Source organism: Herpailurus yagouaroundi, unplaced genomic scaffold (genome assembly GCF_014898765.1).
Source record: "Herpailurus yagouaroundi ecotype Mexico unplaced genomic scaffold, PumYag 203, whole genome shotgun sequence".
Lineage (NCBI taxonomy): Eukaryota > Metazoa > Chordata > Mammalia > Carnivora > Felidae > Herpailurus > Herpailurus yagouaroundi.
In genome coordinates this window covers 28,481,238-28,507,717 of record NW_024412434.1, presented here as the reverse complement: position 1 = coordinate 28,507,717, position 26,480 = coordinate 28,481,238, and the positions used below count along the sequence as shown (strand labels likewise).

Below are 26,480 nucleotides of genomic sequence, written 5' to 3'. Positions count from 1 at the left end.
AAAATTAAAATTATAATTTTAAATACCTTGGAAGATTCTTAGATTATTTATTCTATTTCTTGTGTTCATACAAGCATAAAACATGGACGTTTAGCAAGAGTAAGAGGCTCATATTTCACAAATAGAAAGAATTGACAATATTTAAACCAGATTACTTCCATTCTGGCTAAGTAGTGGCAGGGTCTGACAACACGTTTGATACAAATGTCCCTGACATGATACCTTATTTTCCACATCCCTAATAGTGGCCAGGCGAGAAACCTATTGGTAGATAATGAGCAGGGGGCATATGGATGGAGACCTCTCCCCTAGGAATCCACCCAAGTCCTAGGCTACATTTTATGACTCAAGTCTTCTCTACGGTGGTCCACAGGTCTGTTTTATGGCAACTCCAAATTCCCAGATAAAGAGCATTCCCCATAACTCTCTAAAAAGTTCCACAGATGAGACATAATACTTTTGCCTAATACTTTAAGGTTAGGTCATGTAAGTTTTTTTATTTGGAACTGAGCTATAAATAATTGGGTTTGACGAATGAGGGGTTGAATTCAGGGTCACTGAGGCAACTGCCATTTTCCACAAGTTCTGATATAAGCAGATCTATTTACAACTTGTGACTGGCGGAGTAGGTGGTTTGTCAGTAAGATTTGACTCATTTCTATTTTGGTCCAGATGAAATGCAATAAAGTATAAAATTACTTTTGAATTCAGGCAATAGAAGTGAGTTATTCTGGGAACCCTACTGTATTACTGTAAAAAATTATGTGTACACACACACACACACAGTCTGTCAAACTAGAATACTGTAAAATTTTTTTAAAGGTCAGAAAGTACTAGAAATAAGTTGACTCCCTTGGTCCTTTCTCTGATTTTCTTTATCCTCTAACCATTTTGGTCATTACAAGAGAGCAACTGTGTAAAAGCTCAGAATTTCTTGAATTCTTCTGGAATTTATGTTTTTTTTTTTCTGAAGTAAGTTGTTCCTCTGTTTAAGTTTATTTATTTTTGAGAGTGAGAGAGAACATGAGCAGGGGAGGGGCAGAGAGAGGAGAGAGAGAGAATCCCAAGCAGGCTCCACGCTGCTAGTGCAGAGCCTGACACAGGGCTTGATCCCATGGACCATGAGATCATGACCTGAGCCAAAATCAAGAGCGAGATGGTAACTGACAGAGCCCCAATGAATGAGGATTTTAAAAGAGAATGGAGTGATTTGTGTGTGGAGAGCAATGAACAACTTGTTTCCCTGTAGAGTAGAAAACTATTGATGCTTCCATTAAAGAGGGTGTGGGAGGCATGACATTATCTTTTTATTTTTAAAAAAATTTTTTTTAATGTTTATTCATTTTTGAAAGACAGAGAGAGATGGAGCACAAGCAGAAGTGGGGCAGAGAGAGAGGGGGACACAGAACCTGAAGCAGACTCCAGGCTCTGAGCTGTCAGCACAGAGCCCGACAAGGGGCTTGAACTCATAAGCCGTGGATGAAGTCGGACGCTCAACCGACTGAGCCATCCAGGCGCCCCGACATGACATTATCTTAAACTTTATCCAAGACTGAATTCTGTGTCCTCCCCCAATTGCTTTCTCTTCCCATATCCCCCACTCCTACCACCCCTATTATCATTTTCCTACTCTACTTATTTTAATAAATATGGTCAATGTTTTCCCCTTCATTCAACTCTCATTTTTAAAGAAGTATAAAGCACTTCAACCATGCGCTTATAATGGGCATACCCTTTCATCTAAACTGCCGTGAAATCTTATTTTCTTTTGGGCTCTTTATTTCATTCCTATAACGATGCCCCTAGACCAGATTCTCATCACCTCTCCACTAAAAAAATGAAATTGTGTAGGCTCTCTCCCTATCCAGTCTATCTCCTTTTACAGATCTATCCCACATTCTGACACAAGCAATTTCCCCCAAATACTTTCAACATAACATGGCCTGCTTGTTATGGGACTGTGACTCCTTGTTGGTGACTTTCCTAGGTCTGCACACTCCTCTTGCCTGATTCAAGTCCTCCAAGATCTATCTTGGATTCTTCATTCTGATTTTAGCAAGGGCCCTCTGATCTGTGCAGACTGGTCTTCCCACAGTTCTGCAATGCATTAATATTTGTACTTAAACCTGCATGTTTTCCTTCTAGAAAACAATCCCTCTTCTTTGCAAATTCAACTCTGCCTATCTTTCAATGTCCACTCCTATGGAATTTTCTGGAATGAAGGCAACCCATATGACCTCTTGCTTAATACTAAGCAAAAATACTTGCTTAGTATTTATGTGGCTTAGGACTAAATTCTTCTCTAATTGTTAAATCTCTACCACCTCTTTGATCTAGGCTTAAGCTCTTGAGTATGAGAACTCATGTCTTGGTTTTTTGAATCCTTCCGAAAACTATTTTTTTTATATATAATAATAAACATTCTTACAATGGAATGAAATTATATACTTCTGGTCATCAATAAGGAATTTCCTAGTTGGGTTATTCCTTAATAGTGTTTGCTAAAAATAGAGCTTTGGGATATATAAAAATTTAGAAATGGAGCCTCAGTGTGGGTCTAGGTATAAAAAATTTTAAATATGACAAAATTTTACTCTTAAAAAAAACCCTTCCTGGGCTTGAGTAATCACAATCTGTGAAATATCATTGTTTTCACCTTATCTGAATATTCTCTCATTCTTTTTTTAAATCTTAAAAAAATTTTTTTAATGTTTATTTAATTTTGAGATTGAAAGAGAGAGACAGAACATGAGCAGGGGAGGGGCAGAGAGAGAGGGAGACACAGAATCCGAAGCAGGCTGCAGGCTCTAGGCACTGAGCTGTTAACACAGAGCCCGACGCGGGGCTCAAACTCACAAACTGTGAGATCATGACCTGAGCTGAAGTCAGATGTTTAACCGACTGAGCCACCCAGGTGTCCCATATTCTCTCTCATTCTAACAGAAAATTGAAGTTCTATAGCCATAGGATGAGTAACCATGAACTGTTTCTCAAAGCAGCAGTCTTTAAATCATTTACCCAAAATACTTGGCATTCTCATAGAAGACTTCTTTCAGTTTATGTTAGATCATGTTTTGAACTAATGGAAAGAACACACTTCCTCTACCTGAGGGAACTGAACACCATTTGAATTATCATTTGGGCCAGCACTTTCACTTTTTAGGCAGGCCTGGTTATTCAGCTTCCTACAACCACTCTGTATCATTTGGCCAACTCAGAAATAGTCCAATGCCAAGTATTATGTTTCTAGAGCCTCTACAAGATAAAAGAAGAAAAGTTCAGATTGTATTGCTGCCTCTTTAGGAATTCACTTCTTTACCAAAAAAAAAAAAAAAAAAAAAAAAGGATTATGGAAAATTTTGAATCCATACCAAAGTTGAGCAAATACCATAATCAATTTCCCAGCACTGACCATCCGGCTTCAATAATTACAAGTCCATGACCACCACTCTTTTTCAATATACCCTATCTACTATTCATACCTGCATACCAACGGGTTGTTTTGAAGCAAATTCCTGGTATGATATTATCTATAAGTATTTTGGTATGTATGTTAAAGATGAGTACCTGTTTTAAGAAATAAAACCATAATACCATATTCGCACCTAAAAAATGTATAACAATGTCTCAATATCACCAAATGTCTGGTGAGGGTTCAAGTGTCCCCGATTATCTCATCATATATATTTTTTAATGTATTTGCTTGAATCTGGAGCCAGAGACATTGTATATGTTAAGCCCAGACCCAGAAAGCACCATCAATCTACACTAAAACTTGTTTCTTGGTAGTAGAACTAATTCAGGAAAAAAATAAAATCAATTTGTAATCCGTAAGTACACAGATCCACCCTGAGGTTTAGGGTTTTATGAGTAGCAGCATTTGATTTATTTACACAGGCCTTTGGTGACAGTACAAATGCAACAGAAGGAAGAGACAGGCTGTCACAGTTACCAAGCATGAGGGCTCGGAAATGTAAACTCTCTGATCCACGTCTGTGTGTCACGTGGGAATGAAACTCTTTAGCTTTCCTCCCTTCCTGTTCCTAAAAGGATTTGAGGTGATGAACTTGAAGCATTATTATTTTGCTACTGGCATTATGGAAAATACTTACAAGTGTCCCATTTATTTTGTATTTTACTGAGATTGTGATTGCCTAGTTTATCTGTCTATCTACCTATCGATCTATTTATCTATACATGTTTATTTACTTATTTTGAAGGGAGAGCCAGAGAGAGGGGGAGAGAGAGAATCAAAGCAGGATTCTCTTGAGCCCCAATGCCAGGCTCAATCCCACGAACCATGAGATCATGACCTGATCAAAAATCAAGAGTCAGATGCTTAACTGAGCCAGCCAGGTATCCCTGATTTATTAATTTATACACAATGTATATACACATAGTGACACATAAACAGAGCCTTTTATATTTACGTTACATTCCCAAACTGAAATAAAGACAGACTATAAAAGCATTGAGCACCGAGTTCACACCTTTTGGAAACTAACGCTATATGTGTTTTACAATTCTATGTGTATCTGGCCCAGATAGTATATTTTCAACTAATATTTGAGCACCACTGAAAACTTTTAAGAAAACTCACTGTGTTTCCTTTTCTCCCAATTCTCTTCTGTATTATTGCAAAAGTCAAATAAATTGCACGCGAGGAAAAGGCCCACGCCCTCCGCACCCCCAAAGGAGAAGACAAAATATCACTTGCCACTCATTTCCAGAAAGTATCTTGCATTCATTAGCATTCGGCCCTCAGGTTTTAGCTCTAACTGATGGAGAGAGAGAGAAAAAAAAGAAATATCAGTCAGAATGTGAAATAATCAGGAATTTAATGACATAGTAACTGGTGAGTGTAGTGATGGCCAGAGATTTCCAATGTAGAGCCCGAGCAACGCCTTCTTCTTTCGTTTTACTCATATAGGTCATCATCAGAGTAGCACAGCCTCCATGGATACAGCCTTTCTCTCATTAAAACACCCCAGAAACTCATTAATTTTGCTTGGAGATCCAAATTTCCAACAGGAAGCAACACAATTCTCAGTTTCTATTTGATTTTCTTGCCCCGTGCTGCTTCCTATCTGTACACTTGCCGTAGGGCAGATTCAGATCACCACCATGACAAAAGACTCAGAGACACCAGGGCCAGCTAATTGGGGGAGCAGTAGGTCTTTTGGAAGGAAAGATGGATCCTGCCTTGAGGGTGCCTACTCAGTGTCCCTAGGTTAACCAGGGCATTAAGTGGAAACAGTGTTTTCCTTTCTGTAGGAGCAACTGTTTCCTTGGGAAAGTGCTGGATAATCTACCAAGGGAAACTTCAACTAGATGAGTTTAAGAATGGATAAACATGCATATTTTAATATCGTCATGTAGAAGAGACCAGAACAGAGTGACATTAAAGGGATGATGCAGGATATCATGTGATGTGACGTGGGGGAAAATGACAAATCCAAGAAAACTTGAGTACTATTGCTCACATCTGAAGCCACTGCACTAGGTCGTTAGTATACGGAAAAGACTCAGAAGGTGAGCTGAAGGTCAATATTGGTCATTGCATCCATGGGTTAACCAGAATCACTGAGAAATAGTAAGAAATGTGTGGCTGAACCCAGGACTGAATTGAACCGTGGTTAAATAATTTACTGGCTGTGTGACCTCGTGCGTGTCACTAAGCCTTTCAAGATCTCTGCAAAGCTGACACAATAACGAGAGTTACGTCACAGCATCATAACTATTTGAATTTTATGAGAACATAAGCATTTACTGCTTGGTCAACTATAAATCTTCACGCAAGCTTAAAACAGATCAGTGAGAACAGAAGTGCTTTTATCATCAAGTATATATACCTTGTCCTCCGGTTTGTGGAATAAATAATAAAGACGCGAGCAAAAAGGCACCAGGAAGAGCAAGAAATAAGGGGCTCGTTCCCAAGTGAAGTGGGGACAGTTGGTCCCAGGTGACCACCAAGTTGTGGGAATTAGTGATGATGGAGGAAGTTGAACCAGTTGGCTGCTGGAAAACCAGTAGCCATAGGAAGTCCTGTTTGCACCAGGACTTTGAGAGCGAACCACACAAACAGGTGAAACCTTGGGAAAGCGGACGGTAAGTCTGAGTGCGGTGCGGAGAAACTGGATGGAGTCTGGGGAGGTGAAGGGGCAACTTTCAGACAATAGATATTTTTTAAGTAGAGACATTTTTAAGGAAGTGGATTTCAACAGAGCGAGGGGAAAATCTAAGCCCAAACCACCCTGTTGGCCCTTAAACACTATAAGTGAAAGCAAACTGAGAAATGACCTTGAAACAAAGAGCTGGACAAGGTAACAAGGTTGCTAGATAAATGAGGATCTGAGGGCCACCAAGTGCTTGTGTCTAAATAAGCTTAGAATGCAAAAGAAGTGAAAAGTCTGACAAGAATGAAACCAGGAACAGCCAAGGTAAGAAGGCAAATGCAACTTTGAGATCTAGATATAATAGAAAAGCGACCTGCTCATCAGCAAAGTCTAAATAAATAATTTAAAAATTAGTTGTCCTTTCGTTACCTGAAAAGGAAATCAAATAGCATGCTATTTTAAAAAATTGGGGATTTGGTGACTTTAAAAAATGAGGCAGGGGGTGCCTAGGTGGCTCAGTCGGTCGAGCGTCCGACTTTGGCTCAGGTCGCGATCTCGCGGTCCGTGAGTGCGAGCCCCGCGTCGGGCCGTGTGCTGACAGCTCGGATCCTGGAGCCTGCTTCGGATTCTGTGCCTCCCTCTCTCTCTGCCCCAACCCACTCGCATTCTGTCTCTGTCTCTCTCAGAAATAAAAAAAACATTAAAAAAAATTTTTTTTAAATGAGGCAGAAGGCAGAAAATAAATGGGAATGAGCAGAATATGGAGGGAGACTTGGTCGAATGAATGTCTTCTCCCAGCCGAGCTAAATACTGCCCTGCCTTAAGCTACAAACAGTCTCGGGGTCTCACATTCTCTGGTTTGTGTAAATCCTTTCATGCCAACTCACACATCTATGACGTCATTAGATTATTTTGCCTCCTCTTACCTGCCTCCGCAGTCCCTCAAGAGATCTGTTTCCATGATCCTTTCTCCAAGTGGACACGGAATTCCTCCAACAGATATTGCTGGACTACCTTTTCTAAACGTACGTAAGCATGGGAACTTAAAAAAAATCTTGGTATATGTCTATCTTCAAAGATCACTTTAGTGTCACCAGCAAAGATGTGTATGAATATATATTCTTCTAAAAAGTACTGATTTTTTTTGAGGTCACATGTAGAACACTGACACAAAAATCTAGTTGGTAGGTTTCTAGCATTCCCATTTTGAAACCAATGACTTCAAAAACTTCTGGGTGGAGTTCTTAAAAATCTGAGCTACAGGAAATAAGAAGCAGAAAGATAAGATTCTCTCCTTTTGCATAAATAATAAAGCATTTGAAACCATTTTCTGGGATTCAGGTAATTTAAAATCAGTATTTACCGGTGGGGTTGTTTTTTTTTTTTCCATCATTTTGTAGACCCAAGAAGTTTTCATTAGAATTTTTTTATGCATCCATATTTTACTCTTTTCTTTAACATTTCTAAGCATTTGCTACCCAAGCTGTTATAAGCTAAGGTTTCCAAAACTTGCGGTAACATGGATTGTTTATGACGTACTTTTTACTGCAGAGTGAGCCTTACAAGTGAATGGGGAATTTTTTTTTGGGGGGGGGGGGCTAAAAAAATTGATAGGGATAGGCAAAGTATGGAGAGGGCAGACCAAATATCACATGGGTCTTTGCTGTTCCTCTCATCTATGTGCATGTTTCTCTCATCTTCGAAGATATCAAGAGATCACACGGGTATGATACCTCCATAAATGGGGAGCAGTTAGGTTCCCAAGTTAAGGGGGATCTGTGATATTTCGGAGCTTACTTTTGCACTTATAAATCAATAAGTGTTGTTCGCAGCCTAAGAGACCTTCTTCGCCTTAACGTAGGAATTGAGATAGAGTGTGTCGATAAGTTTTGTAGTCCACGACGAACAGTCACTGCCGTTAGCAGAGAATCTGTTTTCTCAAGGCTAGTGTGCCATAAACTCAGGGTGACACTGGAACTACGCTCTTGTCTTTGGTGAATGTGGTGCTGACCACTGAATGGTGTGACCTTTCTGAGAAGCCTGCAGCCTGGATTCTTACCCATATCTCCGCCTTGCCATTGTTCTTCCTGCATCGCTCAGCCAGAGAGGAGAGCTCGACAGTAGTTTCGGATATTAGGTCCACATTCTTGCCCTTCACAATGATCTGCATGACTCTCCCCTTGTTGATGTGGGCATCGAAAGTGCTGTCCCAGGGTGGGTACATAGTTGGCTTTTTCTGGATATACATCTGCCCATTCTCTGGGAACAGAAAGAGATGTTCTCGTTACTCCTTTAGCCAACTCTGGGGAAATGACTCCACTTGACATTGGCACCCATTCTCTCCGTTCTCTAGGATCTATAATGCCCGCTGGAAGGTCGAAAACAACACACACAACACTAGAGACAGGATGAGACAGTCCCGAGGTCTACATGCAAGGTAACGTATTGAAACTTTAAAGTCAATCTAGTAATTTGGGCAACAAAAATCGGATCATGTCTTGGACTAGCAGTGTTCTTTCTCTATTCAACAGTTAGTTTCTTCACTTTGAGGGTGAACACCTGAGCAAATAAAAAGACATCAGGGCCTCGGCTTGATGTATTTGGGAGGGTAGAGTGACCTAGGTTGCATTCTCTACATGTTATATACTTTTATGCCTTTGGGGGTCTTCCTTTGTTAATCTGCAAAGGGTGGACACACTAATTAATTTCACTGCCATCTGGTAAAAAAAAAAAAAAAACCAACAACTGCTGTGTGTTTATCTGAAAGACTCTGTGGCAAAATTTAAGGTTTATGGTGAGTGCTTCTTTAAAAAGATATTTAGAAGTTTTCTATTTGACATACATGCACTATGAGGTAAAACTTTTGTTCTTTTCCATTCTTTATTTTTTTGGGGGGAAGAGAAAGGGCATGGTGGGAGGGGCGGAGAGAGAAGGAGAAAGAGAGAATCCCAGGCAGGCTCCACACTGTCAGCGTGGAGCCCGATGCAGGGCTCGAACCCACAAACTGAGAGATCATGACCTGAATCGAAATCAAGAGTTGGACGCCTAACCAAATTGGCCACCCAGGTGCCCCAAGATAAAACCTTCAAAACATAAGGAGCCATTATTTGCTTCTCTAACTCTCAGGAAAGGATACATTTTACACGTATCATGCACCCTAAGCAAAAACTAACAGGTGACTCAGAGAGGCGGTGGTCTTAATCCATGGGGTCAGGGAAGCAGGCTATAGACCTACAGGTGAGGAAAGGCAGGCAGCCAGGATACCCGGACGTGGTTGCTGAGAACCGTGGTCAGGGTAATAAAGAGTAAATAAAACCTTCCCAGAACCACCAAGGTGACTGGGAAAGAGTTTGCTGGCGGAATTAAGTAGTGTTGGTATAGCTTTCATCCCCACTGGATTTTCTACAGTATTTATACTTTAATCATTTCAAAAGCAGCAAACTGCAGCTGTATCTGAACCTCGGTTTCTTGTGATAAACAGCACACTACGTGGCAGATTTAAATGCAGTCGTGTTGGTAAAGCAAAAGGGAAAAATCCATCTAAGCACGGAAACAAAGCAGTTCTGACTCCCGATAGCCCCTTCTCTCTCACGCACAATGCCAAAGCGGGACACACGCCTAGCATTTGCTAAATGATTTGGGAAGTATATAAGCACTTGAATAAGTGGAAACTTCTAATTCTAGATAAACCTGGCTATGAAAGGGATAAACTCTGACAATGGTGAGGGTGGAAGAGGAAGGAGAAGATTTTTATGGCTTGCTTAAAAAAAAATTTAACCGGAGATGGGACTTTTGAAAAATGCCAATGGCAATTCTATAACGACCGGAGTAACATTTTGCTTCCACGGACTGGAAGCCCTTCTTTCTCAGAACTCCTCAGCTGCAACCATTCTCCACGCCCTGCACGGGACAGAGAAACGTGCACAATGGCGCTTCTCATGCTCTCTCACTAGGTTTGTAAGCACCCAAAAAGAGGATCAGAGCTCAGGATCCTCTCTATTTATGGTACGTTTTTATCATTTTCAAAGGCTCCCAGAATGACAACACTCTGTCCTGTTGACTCATTATGGAAAATGCAGCCTAACACCCTCAAGATTGATAGGGTTTTAAAAGTTGGTGCAGCCACTATGGAAAACAGTCTGGAGGGCTCTCAAAGCTTAAAAATAGAACTATCATATGATCCAGTATTTCCACTGCCAGGTATTTACCCAAAGAGAACAAAAATACCAGTTTGAAAAGATACATGCACCCCTATGTTTATTAATGCAGCATTATTTATACAATAGCCAAGATACAGAAATGACCTAAGAGTCCACCAGTAGATGAATGGATAAGGAAGATGGACGTGCAATGGAATATTACACAGCCATAAAAAAGGATGAGCTCGTGCCGTTTGTAACAACATAGACAATCTAGAGGGTGGTAGGCTCTAGAGAGAAAGAGAAATACTATACAATTTTACTCACATGTGGAATCTTTTTTAAACAAAAACCAAATGAATAAATAAACAAAAAGCAGAATCAGGCCTATAAATAGGGAGCACCGATGGTTTCTAGAGGGGTGGAGTGGGGTGGGGGATGGGCAAACTGGGTCAAGCAGAAAGGGAAGTCTAGGCTTCCATTTCTGGAATAAGTCACGAGGATAAAAGGTACAGCACGGGGAGTATAGTCAGTGGTACTGTAATAGTGTCCTAGGCCGACAGATGGCAGTTACCCTGGTGGTGAGCATAGCAGAAGGTATAGATTTGTCAAATCACTACACTGAACACCTGAAACTAGTAAGACATTTGAGCGTCAACGATACGCAAATGAAAAAAATCTAAAAAACCCAAACCCCATAAATTGTACAAAAATAATATTTGAATTGTGACGGGCAGAGTGATTTCTCGTCAGAACAAAACCAAAGACAAAATCAAAAACCAAACTCTCCAGATGCCACAGGCTAACCTTTTGGAAAAAACGAAGTCGTCGTCTTTTCTGACAAGATCTCTTGATCCCCATGGCCGATCCGACCACGTTCAAAGGCAAGGCCAAAAGAAGAGATGAAAAAGAGGCTCTCAGGAGGCAAATGTCAGTGAGGCCCGTGCTTAGAGAGAACGAGCTCCCGGAGACCCATTAAGTGGAAAGCGGCTTTGAGAAACTCAGACATTTCACACTTCAAAGGTTTCTGTGACATTTGAAAGGTTTTAGATCCGGAGCAAGTGCCATTCTCACTTGCAACTAAACAGGAGAGGAATCCGGGCAGAAGGGAAATCAGGATGATTTGGACCTTCTCCTCAGCTTGGTGCACACTCCCGATGGCTGCAAGGGTGGAGTCCGTCACGAAGGGAGGTCTCTAAGGGAGGGAAAGGCCAGCCTGGTGGGATTTGGAAACCCACGATTTTGAGCTGGAAACACCTCGTTGGAGGTTCTCAGCTGCCGAATCGGGTTCCTCGCGCATCCGCAAACGCCACTCCCTGAGACGCCTTTTCAGTACCACCCCATGGGAAATAACACACACTTCTCTGTCCCCAAAAGTCTCTCTCCCCCCACTTTGCCCTGCTTCGGTTTTCTGCCCAGCACTCCTCCTCATTATTCCTTATATTCTAGTTTGTTCCATACCTCTCTCCCTCTGCTAGAGTAGAAGCTCTAAAGGAAAGGCACTTTTTTCCCCACTGGACACTAGGCACTCCATAAATACATTCTGTGTGAACCACCCGGGATGGCTCCCCTCAATAACATCTTTAGAGTTCATTGTAAGATTGTGCAGACTTAATCTATCTGTAACCACTGGAAATAACCAGGGTTAGCAGTGCAGGTGCCATGTTCGACTTGAGCTCACCAGTAGATTTTATCACCCCCATTAAGTCCTCACATCACGTCTTCAACCCATTTCTCCTTTTCTTTGTTCCTTTTGCGTATGTGAGAAAATGGCGCAGTGAAATGGAATACGAGGGAGGAGACCTGGGTCTCTGCCTGAGTGGGTCACTAAGCTCATACGCCCTTGAGGAAGTACTTGGCTTGGCTGGCCATCAGTTTCCTGAACTGTAAAATTAGGTTGAACCAGATGACTCTGACGTTTCTGGAAGGACTTACTTCCTAGTTCACACAAGGACTTTCCTCCTCCCCCACCTCGAATACCCACTCAAGCTTACCTGATTCAACATATTCTTTGACCAGCACAGCGCAGTAAGGGTTAACAGCCTCTCCCTGACATGGCTGGCAGGACCCACAGTCGAAGTTGGACAAACCAATGCGAAGAAACGGTGACATGGTTGCTCCCTGCAAAGTGATAAAGACACATGCTGTTGGGGGCTATAAAATATGGTATTTTGGGTGTCCCATTCCCACTTAACCAGCGCTTTATCACTGACAGCTCAGAGGCTCAAATGGCTCAAGGATCCATTTAAGCAAATACTTTTACTTCCCCTTCTGCAAAGGACATTATTGGGCTCACCCCAAACCCCAGACTGACTAGCCAAGGAAAGAGGCTTCCCGACGTCTGCGTTACTCAACCTTGTCAGTTAGAACTATAATTCCACTCCTAATTTAAGGGGGTTACACTTAATAGTTGTAGAAACAGGCAAGAAAGGTTTCCAACATTCTATTTCTTCTGTTATGCAAGCAGGTACCCAAGAAACAACCCACAATAATAAGAAAATGAGTTTAGAAAGGGTGAGTCTATTTTAGTCACAAAAACATGACACCACAAAATTCTTACGTGGGCTATTTATGTGTGTGATGCACTTGGCTCTGGGCATTTAGCAGCTGAACTCTATTTACTTCAGACATTTCAAAAAGGTCTACTTTCTTCGCAGTCATATATGCGTGTGTATGTGTACATATATGCACACGTATATACCTCCATATAAAATAAGCCTTTGAACATTCCAAAGCACCTAAAAAAAAATCCCAAATCATTGCCCACCATAAAAGAATGCCTTATCATCTAAGGATAAATGACAAAAGCCAAATTACCAATAATTATGCATACCTAGGGATATGAGGGGAAAGCCATCATAATGTTGGCGAACAAATTCCAGGATTCTAGTCTGGTTCTTCGTCTGCTATTCCTTCATGTCCTTGTTTGGACACTTACCTCAAGTAACCACCCATTGCCCCCACTTTTCTTTCTTTTACCTACTTTTCCATGAGGTCCCATTAATCTGAAACTACCATCTGGTATTCAGTGGAAAAGCTACGTCTTTGCTTCTTCTCTCTTCTTGAACTGTTCTCTCCTCAGTCTCTTAAGTAAGCCAAAGATAAGAACAATGAAGCATTAGCTGTCCTTTCTACCTTTCTAGAAAGAAAGACAAGTCCTCAGAATGATAGGACCCCACATGTGAGCGCCAATGGCATAATCCCAAATCTGGCAGGGCCATTCAAGACTGCTGGTTCTCTGAAGTGCTGGGTGGTCTTTGAGTGTTTTCTGAACCTACAGAGAGAGATTAGGGGCTCTTGACAACTGCTGTGAACTTCATGGATTCTAAGAAAGTCTCAATCGCCCACAATTTAGCAGGGTTTAACTAAAGGACACGGTTGTAAAATCATCATATTTTTCAGGTGTCCTTAGTCTCTGAAATACATTCCATATAAGTCACACTGTTGAAACGGTCACCAGATGACTTCTAGATGTGTCTTCAGGGGCCCCCTTTACCCTCTGACAGCCTCTGAGGTTAGTATTCTTGGACGGGAGCCAGGCTAATGACTGAGAGCTCTCTGGAGAAAACTTCCTTGACAACAGCCCCTTTCCTGGGTCACATAGGTCTTCTGGACAAATCTATATTTTTCTGCACTAATAGGAAAGATCGCCAAGAGTGTCCTCATTTACAAGTGTTTACCATACATGGACCCTCTGAAGATTTCCTCAACACGAGTAAAGTTAAGTAATTAATTCTGAGTCTGGAGGGATCACTGACTCATAAAGCCTGAGTTACAACCACTGTGACCTTTAATGACGGATGTGTCACTTTGCTATTTCCAGGCTGGGCTCAGAATTCACAGCAGCAACTCAACATGCACCTGGAAAAGTCTGTCCGGGGAGCAGACAGAAACCTCTAGGGTGATGAGGGTTTCCGGATGCAGTAAGGGAGGGAATCATAGCGGAACCCCCTTCTCCTCCAGCACGCCCTGCTTAGCTGATTTCCTAGCCCACCAGCCACCCAGATTTGCTAGCCCTAGCCCCTCACCCATGAGCATCTTGGCATTTTACCCCAGGCATGCATCTGTTTGCTGGCCAGGCCACTGCCTCACTTTTTAAAGGTCTAGTCACGGGGACAGGGCCTGACATTTTCACATCTAGAAGACAGAAGGGGCATCTGTGTGCTGAACCTAACATGTTTGCTCAGGGGTGCGTGGTTTGTTTTTTAGCATTTTTTAAAATGTTTATTCACCTTTTGAGAGACAGAGACAGTGTGTGAGCAGGGCAGGGGCAGAGAGAGAGGGAGACACAGAATCTGAAGCAGGCTCCCGGCTCTGAGCTGTCAGTACAGAGCCTGATATGGGGCTTGAACTCACAAACCGTGAGATCATGACCTGAGTGGAAGTCAGATGCTCAACCGACAGAGCCACCCAGGCACCCCTAGGGGTGCATTTTTTTAAGGTAAAAGGCAGCATTTCATTCCTGAGCTACTCAGAGTTTTCCCCTTCCTGTAGCTTCAATGTGAAATGTGATCATTATGAAAAATAAATACACAAATTGTAAAAAATCTTCTCATAGTTCCACAGCGGAAGCAAGTTGCTACTACTCTTTTGATGTATTTTCTTTCGTCTTTTTTTAATGAACAGGTTTTGTGGTTTTGTTTTACATGCTTTGCTCATACTGTGTTTACGGGATTATATTTGGCTTTTTAATTTCACATCTTGCCAGGGGCGCCTGGGGGGCTCAGTCGGTTGAGCGTCTGACTTCGGCTCAGGTCACGATTCACAGTCTGTGGGTTCGAGCCCCGCGTCGGGCTCTGTGCTGACAGCTCGGAGCCTGGAGACTGCTTCGGATTCTGTGTCTCCCTCTCTCTCTGTCCCTCCCCCCCTCTCAAAAATAAACATTAAAAAAACCCAAATGCTTTAATTTAACATTTTGCCATAAAAATTGTTCAAGGTAGTATGTTGTCTTTGTAAACATCCTTTAACTTCTTGCACCATCTTCTAATGACCTGTTTTACTAAAGTCTTGTAGTTAAATGTTTAGACACATGTTTTTTTCATAATAGAAATAATGCCGTAATAAGCACCTTTTTATAATTTTTTTAAATTTAGGAATACTGCATCAGTGTAGATCACTAGTGTTTTCAATATGACTAGATCAAGTGGTATTACTATTTGTAAGTCTTACACATTTGAAGACAATAATAAAACAAAGTCAAAGAAAATATCTAGAGCAACTACAACAGACAATAACTGTCATTCTTTATAATAAGCATACACAAATTTGAAAAAGCCAAACAAAATAAAAACCACCTATGACCCAAGGAATTAAGTGGCAATAACACAAACTATACCAAATATTAAAACAAACAAACAAACATAGTTTCAATTAGTTATGTGGGAAGATGTTCAGCCTGTGAGCACTTTAAGAAATGCAAAATGGGGGTGCCTGGGTGGCTCAGTCGGTGATCCCACTTAGGCACAGGTCGTGATCTTGGGGTTCATGAGTTCGAGCCCTGCATCAGGCTCTGTGCTGACAGCTTGGAGCCCGGAACCTGCTTCGGATACTGTGTCTCCTTCTCTGTCTGCCCCTCCCCTGCTCACGTTGTCTCTCTCTCTCAAAAATAGGTAAGCATTAAAAAAAAAAAAATATATATATATATATATAAATGCAAAATAAAACAAGATACTATATAATTGCATTTACAGGACATTCTTGAAAAGACAAAACCGTATGGAGACAACAGTGGTTAGCAGTGGTTTGGACAGAGGACAGGGGGTTATAAAGATAGAGCACGAGCAAGCTTTGGGTGTGGGGAGGTGACCCTGTACTATAGCCTGGTCACGGTGATGGTCACAGAAATCTAGATTTAAATTCACAGAGTTATATAGCAAGAACAACCGTCAATTCTACCACGTGACCATTTCAAGGCCAAAATTTAAAAATATGCTATTGGCATTTCAAGGCATGGACTATAAATTCAGAGGTGATATAGATAAAATGCACACCAGTATGGACAAAAGAATATACATCAGGAAACTAAGAATTCATACAATAAAACATTGAATTAAAATCTAAAGTAATCATGAGTAGCTTCGATTTATTAGAGGGAAAATGTCAGAGCCTTAAAAAAAAAAACCAAATGGCTTTTACTCTGCTATTGAAGCTCTCTTGAAAGTTTTTGCCTTTTGGAGAAAATAACTGAGAAAGGATAATATTGGAATTTGAGAATGCATATTCTTTGGGGATCTATTAATATTCGACTCTTCACAAAACTCTAACAATAAAAAGAGTTAAACTAAATATAAAACACGACACAATAGCATTTTTTTTAAGCCACTGCAACTAGCAAATATTTTTGAAGTGCTCTTACCTAACACTGGCAAGGGCAACACGAATCGCACCCTTGTAAACAATGCTGTTGTGAATGTAAATGTCCGCAATCCTGTTGAAGGCTCGCACACGTGTGTGTGCACAGGAGCACCAAGATGGTATGTAATAAGCATTCAAGGATGAAATTAACATGCAAGATTTTTGTCATCAGACCCTCAACCTGCCGGGTCCAAGCAGAACTCAGGGTCCTGCCTTTCAAATGGGCCCCGTCTATTTCACCAGCTCGGTGATGGGTACCCTGGCGCTCTGCCCAGCACTCGGATGTCACCTTTCCCCTCCTGGACCAGAGCTGGTTTGCCTTGCCCCTTCCTTCCCCTTCCTGCCCCACTTGCCTCAGCGTGACTCCAAGCCACCACAACTTACCTGTTGCCCTACCCAGTCTCGACACCTGTCTCTCCCAGTCAGATCTCCACGCTGCAGCCCGAAGGAACTTAGTTAGGACCATGCGGAGCTATTGCCATTTGTCCAACATGTCAAGCTGTTTCATGGCTCTGGGCTTGTAGCAATACCGTTCCCTCTCCCTGGAATGCTTTCCTATTTCGTTCCATCCTCCCTCTGCACCCCATCCCTACTTCCTTCATCTTTCAAGCTCCTGCTCAGTCCTTACCTCCTCTTTGAAGCCTTTCTTCCCTCCACCTCCATCATCCTCCCTCCTCCCTCTGGAACTTCTTGGTGGAATCCATTCAGTCCTCCAGGCTCCCCACCCCACCCCCCCCAGCTCCTGGGGCATGGCTTTCAGACAGCACCTGCCATATTTATTTGCCATGGCTCTGTCATTTCCCATTTCCCAGTGGGGTAGATGCTGTCACTCCCATGCTCTTTCTCTTGAGCCTCCAAATTTGGGGGGCACAGCAGAGCCCCACCAGGATTTCTCCTGCTTCATCCTTGAGGTACCATGTTTGTCACTCAAACCATAGAAGTCCTTCTGGTTTCATCTAGCAAGACCCCTCCAGAGTCAGTGCATGTGGGTGCCTTACTACGAGACCCAAGTTGTGATAAAGGGTTTTCTCTATTGCCACATTCCTTTGGACATTCCAGTCAGCTTCGTGGGACTGGGGAGGAGATCTGGTGCTCACACTGCCAGATATCCCTTTAACACTTTATTAGATATATTGGGTCACACTGGTCTTCCCAAATAAGCAGACTGCGGGCTCTGAGAGCGGGGACCAAGTCTTAGTCATTCACGCACCTCCAGGGCTGATCCCTCTGTCTGATAAGTAGTAGATGCTCAATGCATTTTTGCTAAGGAACTTGATTTTCAAAAGCAATGCTTTATATAATCTCTTAATCTTCATGCTTATATGTATATATTTTAACCTGCAAGGGTATGGTGTGGTCCAATCAAGCAGCAGGCAGTATTAGAGGAAGTCGATACGAGAGAAATATCCCAGGCATTGTTACAAAGACCCGACGCCATTATGGACTCAACTGCAGGAGTTATTTAGTGTCCCTAAGCCTGTCTTCTCATTTGGAAAGGGGTAATAATACCATCACTCATTTCAAAGGGCTACACGGACGGAATGGGCAAATGCACGGAGGCGCTTACGACGGGGCTGGCGCAGAGTAAACTCAAAAATGTTAGCTGTTATGATTATTATTGCAACTCTGATATATTTTCCAAGGGACTCTACTGACTTTATTAGTTTGTACCAAAAATGGGCAGGAAGAAAAGTAGAGACCGTCTGTTAGAAGCACATCTTGGCTGAATTATATGGCCTCCCTCTGCACTCTGCCACCGAACTCCCATAAAAACCCACATGTATCTCTCCTAGAGCACTTATTACCCTGTGATAGAGTCATCCCGACGCGAGCACTTATCATGATGGACAGTCAGGATGCCTATCCAATCTTCTGTGCTTTTGCTATCTCAGCTGCGAAATCTCATAATATGTACTTTAAATTTGCAGAGAATCTTTACTCTTATGACTCAATGTTTTCCCCTTTAAGCATGATCTCATCTATCTTTAGCAGGTAGCTTCGAAGCCAGCAGATGGACAATATCATTGCTCAGCGGCACGGTTAAGGTCATAGACCTCAAGTGCTGAACTGAGAATTCCGGACTCCCTGGGTGCTGACTCACCTACTTACCCACACTGACTCACCTACCACAACTCAAACCTGCCAAATGCTTTCACAGTGATGTTAAGGATTGCCACCACATAACAAAAGCCGAGGAGGAGAAGTTCCACAGAAATAGAAAGCAACAGAAGTTCTATATACTCTCATCAGCAAAAAAAAAAAAAACAAAAAAAAAAAAAAAAACAACAACAAAAAAAACACAAAACCAAAAAATAAGACTTCTCTTTCTTTGCAGCATGTGAAATAGGAATGAGCATATATATCTTTATGTAAATGTTTTTAATGTTTTTAATTTTTGGTGGGGTGGGGAGAGAGACAGAGCTCGAGCAGGGGAGGGGCAGAGAGAGAGAGGGAGACACAGAATGTGAAGCAGGCTCCAGGCTCCCAGCTGTTAGCACAGAGTCTGACGTGGGGCTCGAACCCATGAACTGTGAGATCGTGACCTGAGCCGAAGTCAGATGTTCAATTGACCAAGCCAGTCAGGTGCCCATACACTTCTTTATTTAAAAACAAAAGCATGGACAGCATCTGTATTGTTATAACCTAGCAGGAGGTACCTTGGTGACAGAGGGAGAGTCTCACAGAAACAGCAAAACCTCAAACATGTAGAAGAGAGAACACAACCGAATCTGTAGTCAACCCAGGAATAGGACAAAAAGCACTCAATAGTTTCCAAGTGGGTCACCCAAGCCCAAGTTTGGGGAATTAAACACCAGGCAGATGTCGGCAAATGAAGTGACATCTGTAGCTTTTACATCTCTTTACAGATAGAAAGGTTTCTCGGGTAAAAGTGATTGCTGTAGAAAATAACCTACAAATTGAGAATTACTTGCCTGGAAATGGGCAGAGAAGAAAGGTGGTAATAAGAGAACCATCAAATGAAAAGCATTTTACCCTGGTACTAAGACTCCTACAAAGTAGTACAATATAATAAAAAGAGTCAGATTACATATTAGCCTCATGGGGCATCTGAGTGGTTCAGTCGATTGAGCGTCCGACTTCAACTCAGGTCATGATCTCATGGTTTGTGAGGTCAAGCTCCCCATCTGGCTCACTGCTGTCAGCTCAGAGCCCGCTTCGAATCCTCTGTCCCCTCTCTCTCTGCCGCTCCCCTGCTCACACAATCTCTCTCAAAAAATTCATAAACATTTTTTAAAAAAAGGAAGAAAAAATAAATATTAGCCTCTTGGCCACACGTGGTCTCAAAAGTGAATTAGAATAAGAAGCATGACCTGGTGCTCGCTTCGGCAGCACATATACTAAAATTGGAACGATACAGAGAAGATTAACATGGCCCCTGTGCAAGGATGACACGCAAATTCGTGAAGTGTTCCATATTTTTGGGGACCAAGAAAAAAAAAAAAAGAAGCATGACCTGAAGATAATATTTTAAAATAATCCCTAGAGCATGAGCTGCAAAGACCAAAGAATGTAAGCCTAACATTCCACCAGCTGTTAGAAATGGTCAGGAAGGGGATTTGTTAACAGAGCTGGTACTGCCCGCCTACCTAAAAACATTAACAAGACACCCCCTCCTTCAAGTGCTAGCGACTGAACTGTGTCCCCCACAAATTCACATGTTGAGACCCTAATTAATTTACCTAAGGTTAAATGAGATTGTGAGGGCAGGACCCTAATCCGATAGGATAGTGTCCTTTTAAGAAGAAGAAGAGACACCAGAGATTTCTTTCTCTTCATGGTGTAAAGACACAGTGGGAAGGTGAAGAGAGCTCTCATCAGACACCAGCTTTGAGGACACCATGATCTTGGATGTCCAGCCGCCTGACACATGACAGCTCCCCCCCCCATCTGTGGTATTCTATTGTGACATCCCCAGCAGAATATAACTAATATAACCAAAAATAATGTAGAAACAAAACAAAGATCGAAATATAGAAAATGAGCCACCTGGGATGTCATTGTGCATATTCTGACACTGATTTTATTTTAAAAATTTTCTTAGTATTTAAAATTGTTTTATGTTTATTTAGTTTTGAGAGTGAGTGAGAGAGAGCGAGCGAGCATGAATGGGGGAGAAGCAGTGAGATAGAGGGAGACACAGAATTCAAAAGAGGCTCCAGGCTCTGAGCTGTCAGCACAGAGCCCGATGTGGGACTTGAACCCATGAACCATGAGATCATGACCTGAGCTGAAGTCCGATGCTTAACTGACTGAGCCACCCAGGTGCCCCCTGACACTAATTTTAATGTGTGACATGAACATTGTCCACTAAAGCTTAGCTCTGATCAAATTATACCGATACTCAAGAAAACTGTCCTAGTCCCTGCTGAATTAAATCATGGCTTCTTAACCCATTATTTCAGAGCCTCTACATGTTGGCTCCCACTGTCCCCTTGCCACCACGTCCCAGTCCCCACAGCATGCCTCTTAGTCGTATCCTGACTTCTCTGTTTGCTGGGTACATCGCAACCATCCATCTTGGTGGCTATGTAAACTGGTCCCTCTGTTTGGAATGCTGTGTCTTCTCCCCCCCTTAAAAAATTGCCATCCCCTAATCCTTCTCATTTTTTCGAGGGCCTCACTTACACACTGCTTCATTCAGAAACCCTTCCCTGCTCCCCACAGAAAGAGGAGTGGTTTATCCGATGGGTAAGTTTTAGACAAGTAAATGGCACCTGCCCACCCCAGCCTCTTCTCTCCCTTGGGGGGAATCTGTGGACTTTCATAGAATATGTTTCTTCACTCTTCTCTGCCAGAAGCAGGGTGGGACCCATCTGCCTCAGTCCTGGGAGACTGGCCATTGTCCAGCGTGGCCTCTGACACCATGAACAAAGACCAACCTATCGCTTGAATATTTTAGCCCATATCCACCAAATCCAGTCTCAGGTTGACTTTTTCTTTCTTTTTTTTTTTTGCATTTCCCTGATTTCTGATCGCTCTCTCCATTTGTTCCAAACACAGCACAGCCTAGTGGAGGTATTTATTGGCTCCCCCTACAATTCACATGTATGTGAAGAGTCCATAGTGTATATATGATAGCTCATATTATTCAGTTTTCTCAACAAGTCTACAAGGTGGGTATAATCAACTCCATTCTACGGCTAAGAAACTGAGGCTTCAGTGGGTGAGTAGCTTGCTGAAGGTCACAGAGCTAGCACATAGCAGAGTCTGGATTTCAGCCTTGGTTGCTAAGCACCTCCACCCAAACTAGCACATTATTTCTTGTTAGAAAATGCCTTTTAAGGTTAGGTCAGGAAGGAAGTGAGAGCATGGAGATTTCCCCATAGAATGGTCTCCATCTGTTCTCCCAGCCTCTAATTAGGAAGGACGATTACAACCACCCACATGGGCTCTCTCAGCAGGCCTCCATGCTGCCCTACTTGCTTAATTATCTTAGGTACCAATCGGACGCTTCTCCTTGTCAGTACCTGTGGTTGAAGGATCTTTCTACCCCATAGCTGTGAAAAAAAAAAAAAAAAAAAAACAGGTAATATAATTGGAGTTGAAGTTCCTTGGAACAACGTAAGCTCACATCCGGAAACGAGGTCAACGCTGCAGATCTGAGTAACTTCCCCAGGATGTCACCAGTGTGTGCTCTCCCATCTCCTTGAATCTCCCTTCATTCACACTGTCAGAAATGGCAGATTGGGATGAGTGAGGAATTCCAGGGCCGGGGTCTAGAACAAAGCTAGCTGACTGCTTCACGTAACGTTGGGAGGGACTTGGTCTCCTTGGCAGGATTTTCTAGCCACAGTTAGGTAATCACTTACTGAGTCTAAAGATGCTGCCTCATATAGGAGGCACACTGAATTTGTGGCTCAGTCCCTGTGTCAAGATTTACTCTTAAAAGACAGTCTTCAGCACACACACGCCCCCCACACACGCACACACTCACACACACACGCAAAGTAACTATATGAAGTGACGGGTATGTTAATTAGCTTGACAGTGGTCATATTTCACAATGTACAGGTACCTCAAATCACCAAGTTGTATACCTTAAATATATCCGATTTTAGATGGTCAGTTACCTCTCAATCAAGTTGGGGGGGAGCGCGGAGACAATCGTTTCTGTGACTGTCCCTTCTTGGCAACCCACTAGCTCTAAAGAGACATGGGACACTTTGTAATCTTCCTAAGGCACTAGAGTAAGAGGGCTTCCTGCCAGGTAGGTGCTCAGTGAGGAAAAGTACACCACCTCAACTCGGGGTGCCAAATCGGAGCCAGGGCCCAGGGCACTCGGGTCAATGGGCACCTTGACTGAGAAGGTGAGTGTGAAATTCTTGGACACACAGTCCGTCTTCCTCTGGCCTTTACGTGCCAGTGGACACAGAGGATGGAGACACACGGATGGGCAAATGACACTGCCATGGCATGACAGCCAGCTTTTCCAACTGCACCGTCTTCAACAAATGAGTGAACCTCTTTGTGTCTCTGTTTCCGTATCTGTAACATGGGGAAAATAATAGATGTACTTCATAGAGTTGTTACGGGGATTACATGAGTGGATTTATGGGAAATGCTTGCGATAGTGTTTGGTGGAATCACATGGGACGTTCCCAAGGGATCCTGAGAAAGTCTCCCTGATGAAAATTAGCTGCCAGTGACGGTGACTTGTTCAACGGACTATGTCCTACACCTAAACTACTGGCTAAGTAACGAAGCGACATACACCATTTTATGTTTACCATTACTCAGTAAGCATTTGCTAAACCTGCCTGCTCTGTACAAAGCATTGTTCTGGATCCAAGAAGGAGGTTTTGAGAGCCGGGGCTCCACCTGTTTGCCCTTCTATCCTGTTAATAAAGTGATGTGGCCAGTTAACATGGGCTTTGCGTTAGAGACTCAGAAGACAAGAAATGGCAACATAGGCTCCCACTCCTGGGATTACCAGTAGCAAAACACCCCTGCCCTCCCAGGGCTGCTCTGATACCACACCCCACTTCCTCCTCAGGGTGTGTGACACTTTTCAAAGAAAATACAGTATCTGGTAGTATGACCACAGCAAGCGGAAATGGCAACGTGCAGTCCACAGACGAACTAAGAGTTCTGCACAGAATAAACATACAGGGAACCCTCCAACAACAGGCAATGCTGCTTTGCATTACTGCCCATCACATGAAGAGTTTCCCAGAGAAGGGGATGGGGTGGACCGGGGATGGGGACCACGAGAAGGAGAAGAAAGAGGCAGAGTGGGGTCAGATGATCTTGGGTGGATGTGTGCGTGTGGATCTAAGGGAGTCGCCCACATCTTGTTGCACAGAGAAGTGTCCCCAACTTAGGAATGAGTGGGTTGTCAAAGCACGTTTGTAGTTAGAGCTGAGAATTCATGGGAACATCAAAATGATTAGGTTCCTCCACTAGCTCACTAACTGACCTATTTATCTGCTCACTCGGAGCCAAGTCAAAATTAATTTATAAAATCGACCACCATTTGTCACTGTTCGAGCTTATGAGATCCTCTACTTGGTTTTCTTCTTGACACATGTCAAATTGATTGTGGGTTTATAGCCCACATAGGGTCTATTTTTTCATTTTGTTTGACTTTTTAATTTTTTAAGTTTATTTATTTTTGAGAGAGACAGACAGAGTAGGGGAGGGGCAGAGAGAGAGAATCCCAAGCAGACTCCACACTCTCAGCACTGAGCCCGACGTGGGGCTCGAACTCATGAACCGTGAGATCATGACCTGAGCTGAGATCAAGAGTCAGACGCTTAACCGACTCTTCCCTATTTTCCTGTTCTAAAAGCCACAGACCACTCTGACTCTCAGGGAACACTAGTTTTACTGTGTGAGTAGAGTACATTCATAGTGTTAGCCATAACTGCAGTGGACACACACCCACCGGGCAAGATAGGAACACACTGGCTCAGAGGTTCTCAAGGGTGGTCCTGAGGACCAGGAGCATGGGCGCCAATGATGGAACTCTAGAAATGCAAACCCTGCAGCCCCACCCAGACCCGCTTGAGTTAGAAGCTCCATGGGCAGAGCTCAGCAAACTGAGGGTTCCACTTAGGAGGTGCACACTGAAGTCTGAGGAAGGGTGTACTCATGTAAACTCCGTAAGGCTGGGCCTGGGTCCTTTTCATCTCACTTGCCCAGGATCTGGGCACCTAGATGGTTCTATATAACTGGTTCTCAACCAGGGCAATCTGCCTCCAGGGGACATCTGGCAATGTCTGGAGACATCTTCGGTGGTCACCAACGTTGGGAAGAGGGTACGACTCACATCAGGTGAGTTGAGGCCAGAGATACTACCAAACAACCTACAATGTGCAGGGCAGCCCCGCCCCCCAACAAATGCATGCACAGTGCTGGGGTTCAGGAGCCTTGGTCTAACCAAATGCACTAAATGTGGTGAAGCCAAGAGGATTTCCCTCCTCCATCTCTCACCATCTCTCATCGCTCCCCCAAGGTCAGCGATTCCAGCCCCACAGAAAGAAGGGAGTGCATAGGCGTGGGGCAACGTATCTCTCCGCTGCCTTCTGCCTTCCCATTTGGGGACCACAAGTAGCATGGTAATGGACCTATAACATGCTCACAAGAAGTGTCTTTTGAATAAGTGGATAAATCAATTAGGAATGAATAAATCAGTGAACAAATTCGCTGATCTGTTCATTTTTCTGAGAGCTGAAAGGGCTCTTAGTGATCAAATGGTCTGTCTGCTCTCATACCAGGTAAGGGGATTCAGGTTCAGAGAAATTAAGGCAAGAGATCAAAGTTACTGTCTAATTAGTGGAAGGAGTGTTACCATACCCCAGGTCCACCTAGATCCTTCTTCATTTATTTGCACAAAGTATTAGTACTGCTCACACAGAAAGACAGTTTAATGCACCAGATGTGAGACCCTTTCACCCACTCAGGTTTATTTGTGATATAGGCACTCTGGTGAATTTTGACCAGCCCCAACAACCTCATATACTCACTGAGCCAGGCACTCGGTGAGTGAATGAATCTGGTGGACTGCTCATTACCCACCCCCCAAAGGGGTCTTCTGTATCCCTCATCCACACATGAAATGTGAAGAGATTAATACCCTTGCTTCTCTGAAGAAAAAACAATGGCAAAGAGAAAAAAGAACTATTCGATTATGGGATATATCTCTTGCCAATGCCAAGCTTTGACTTCCCTTAGTGAATTTTTAGCGAGCTCTTAAGATTATTGTGTGATCAGAGTCATTGTGTGAAATGTACTTCAGCATCTTCATATGAGCCAACAATCTCTGAAAAGGACAGCACTGCATTGCATAACGGCAATTTCATTGTTCTCCAGAGGAGAACAATGGAGGGAAGGTGGAGGGAAGAAGGATCTTCATTTTAACAAGGAATCCATTACGGATTAGCGGCAAATAACTAATATGCATCGAGCACCTGACAGCTTACAAATAGCTTTGCAAAAATGAAGGTAATGAACATGTTGCTAGTCTTGATAGATACTGGAACTTGCTTTTGTTTTTCAAAACTGGCTCTTCATCACAGAGTTTGAGCAGCGCTGGTCTATGGCACCCATTTGTACCACGATACTTGCTAAATTGCAATCTACTCTAATTCTCTATTTATCTTTTTGTATAACACCCCCCCCCCCTTGAATGTAAGCTCTACGATTTCAGAAGCAATGTTTAGGTTTGGGGTAGGGTTGTTTTTTTGTTGTTGTTTTTTTTTTTTTTATAGACTTCATTTTTTAGAGCAGTTTTAAATTTATAGCAAACTTCAGCAGAAGGTACAGAGATTTCCCACACCCTTCCTGTCCCCTCCCCCAATTCTCCCCAACTATTAACACCCCCCCCCCCCAGATGGCATACCAATTACAA

The 26,480-nt window shown here is 42.9% G+C and overlaps 1 protein-coding gene and 1 non-coding gene across 4 annotated transcripts in view; one reads left to right on the top strand and one right to left on the bottom strand.

The window, feature by feature from the left end:
• PRKCQ (protein kinase C theta) overlaps positions 1 to 26,480 on the bottom strand; it is a 189,305-nt gene that overhangs the window by 123,362 nt on the left and 39,463 nt on the right. Inside the window, exons 1-4 of one of the 3 annotated variants that reach the window (XM_040451505.1) lie at positions 13,239 to 13,384; positions 12,250 to 12,376; positions 8,176 to 8,375; positions 4,718 to 4,778 (exon numbers count right to left, since the gene is read on the bottom strand). In XM_040451505.1, coding sequence (XP_040307439.1) covers positions 4,718 to 4,778; positions 8,176 to 8,375; positions 12,250 to 12,376; positions 13,239 to 13,256 — 406 coding nt within the window. In that variant the 5' untranslated portion in view covers positions 13,257 to 13,384. Of the gene's footprint in view, positions 1 to 4,717; positions 4,779 to 8,175; positions 8,376 to 12,249; positions 12,377 to 13,238; positions 13,385 to 26,480 lie in introns of those variants that run through there. The other 2 variants (XM_040451506.1, XM_040451507.1) reach the window with 2 other exon arrangements.
• LOC121014925 (U6 spliceosomal RNA) lies at positions 19,945 to 20,051 on the top strand. Its single transcript, XR_005783514.1, has one exon. It is a non-coding gene; the product is annotated as a U6 spliceosomal RNA (small nuclear RNA).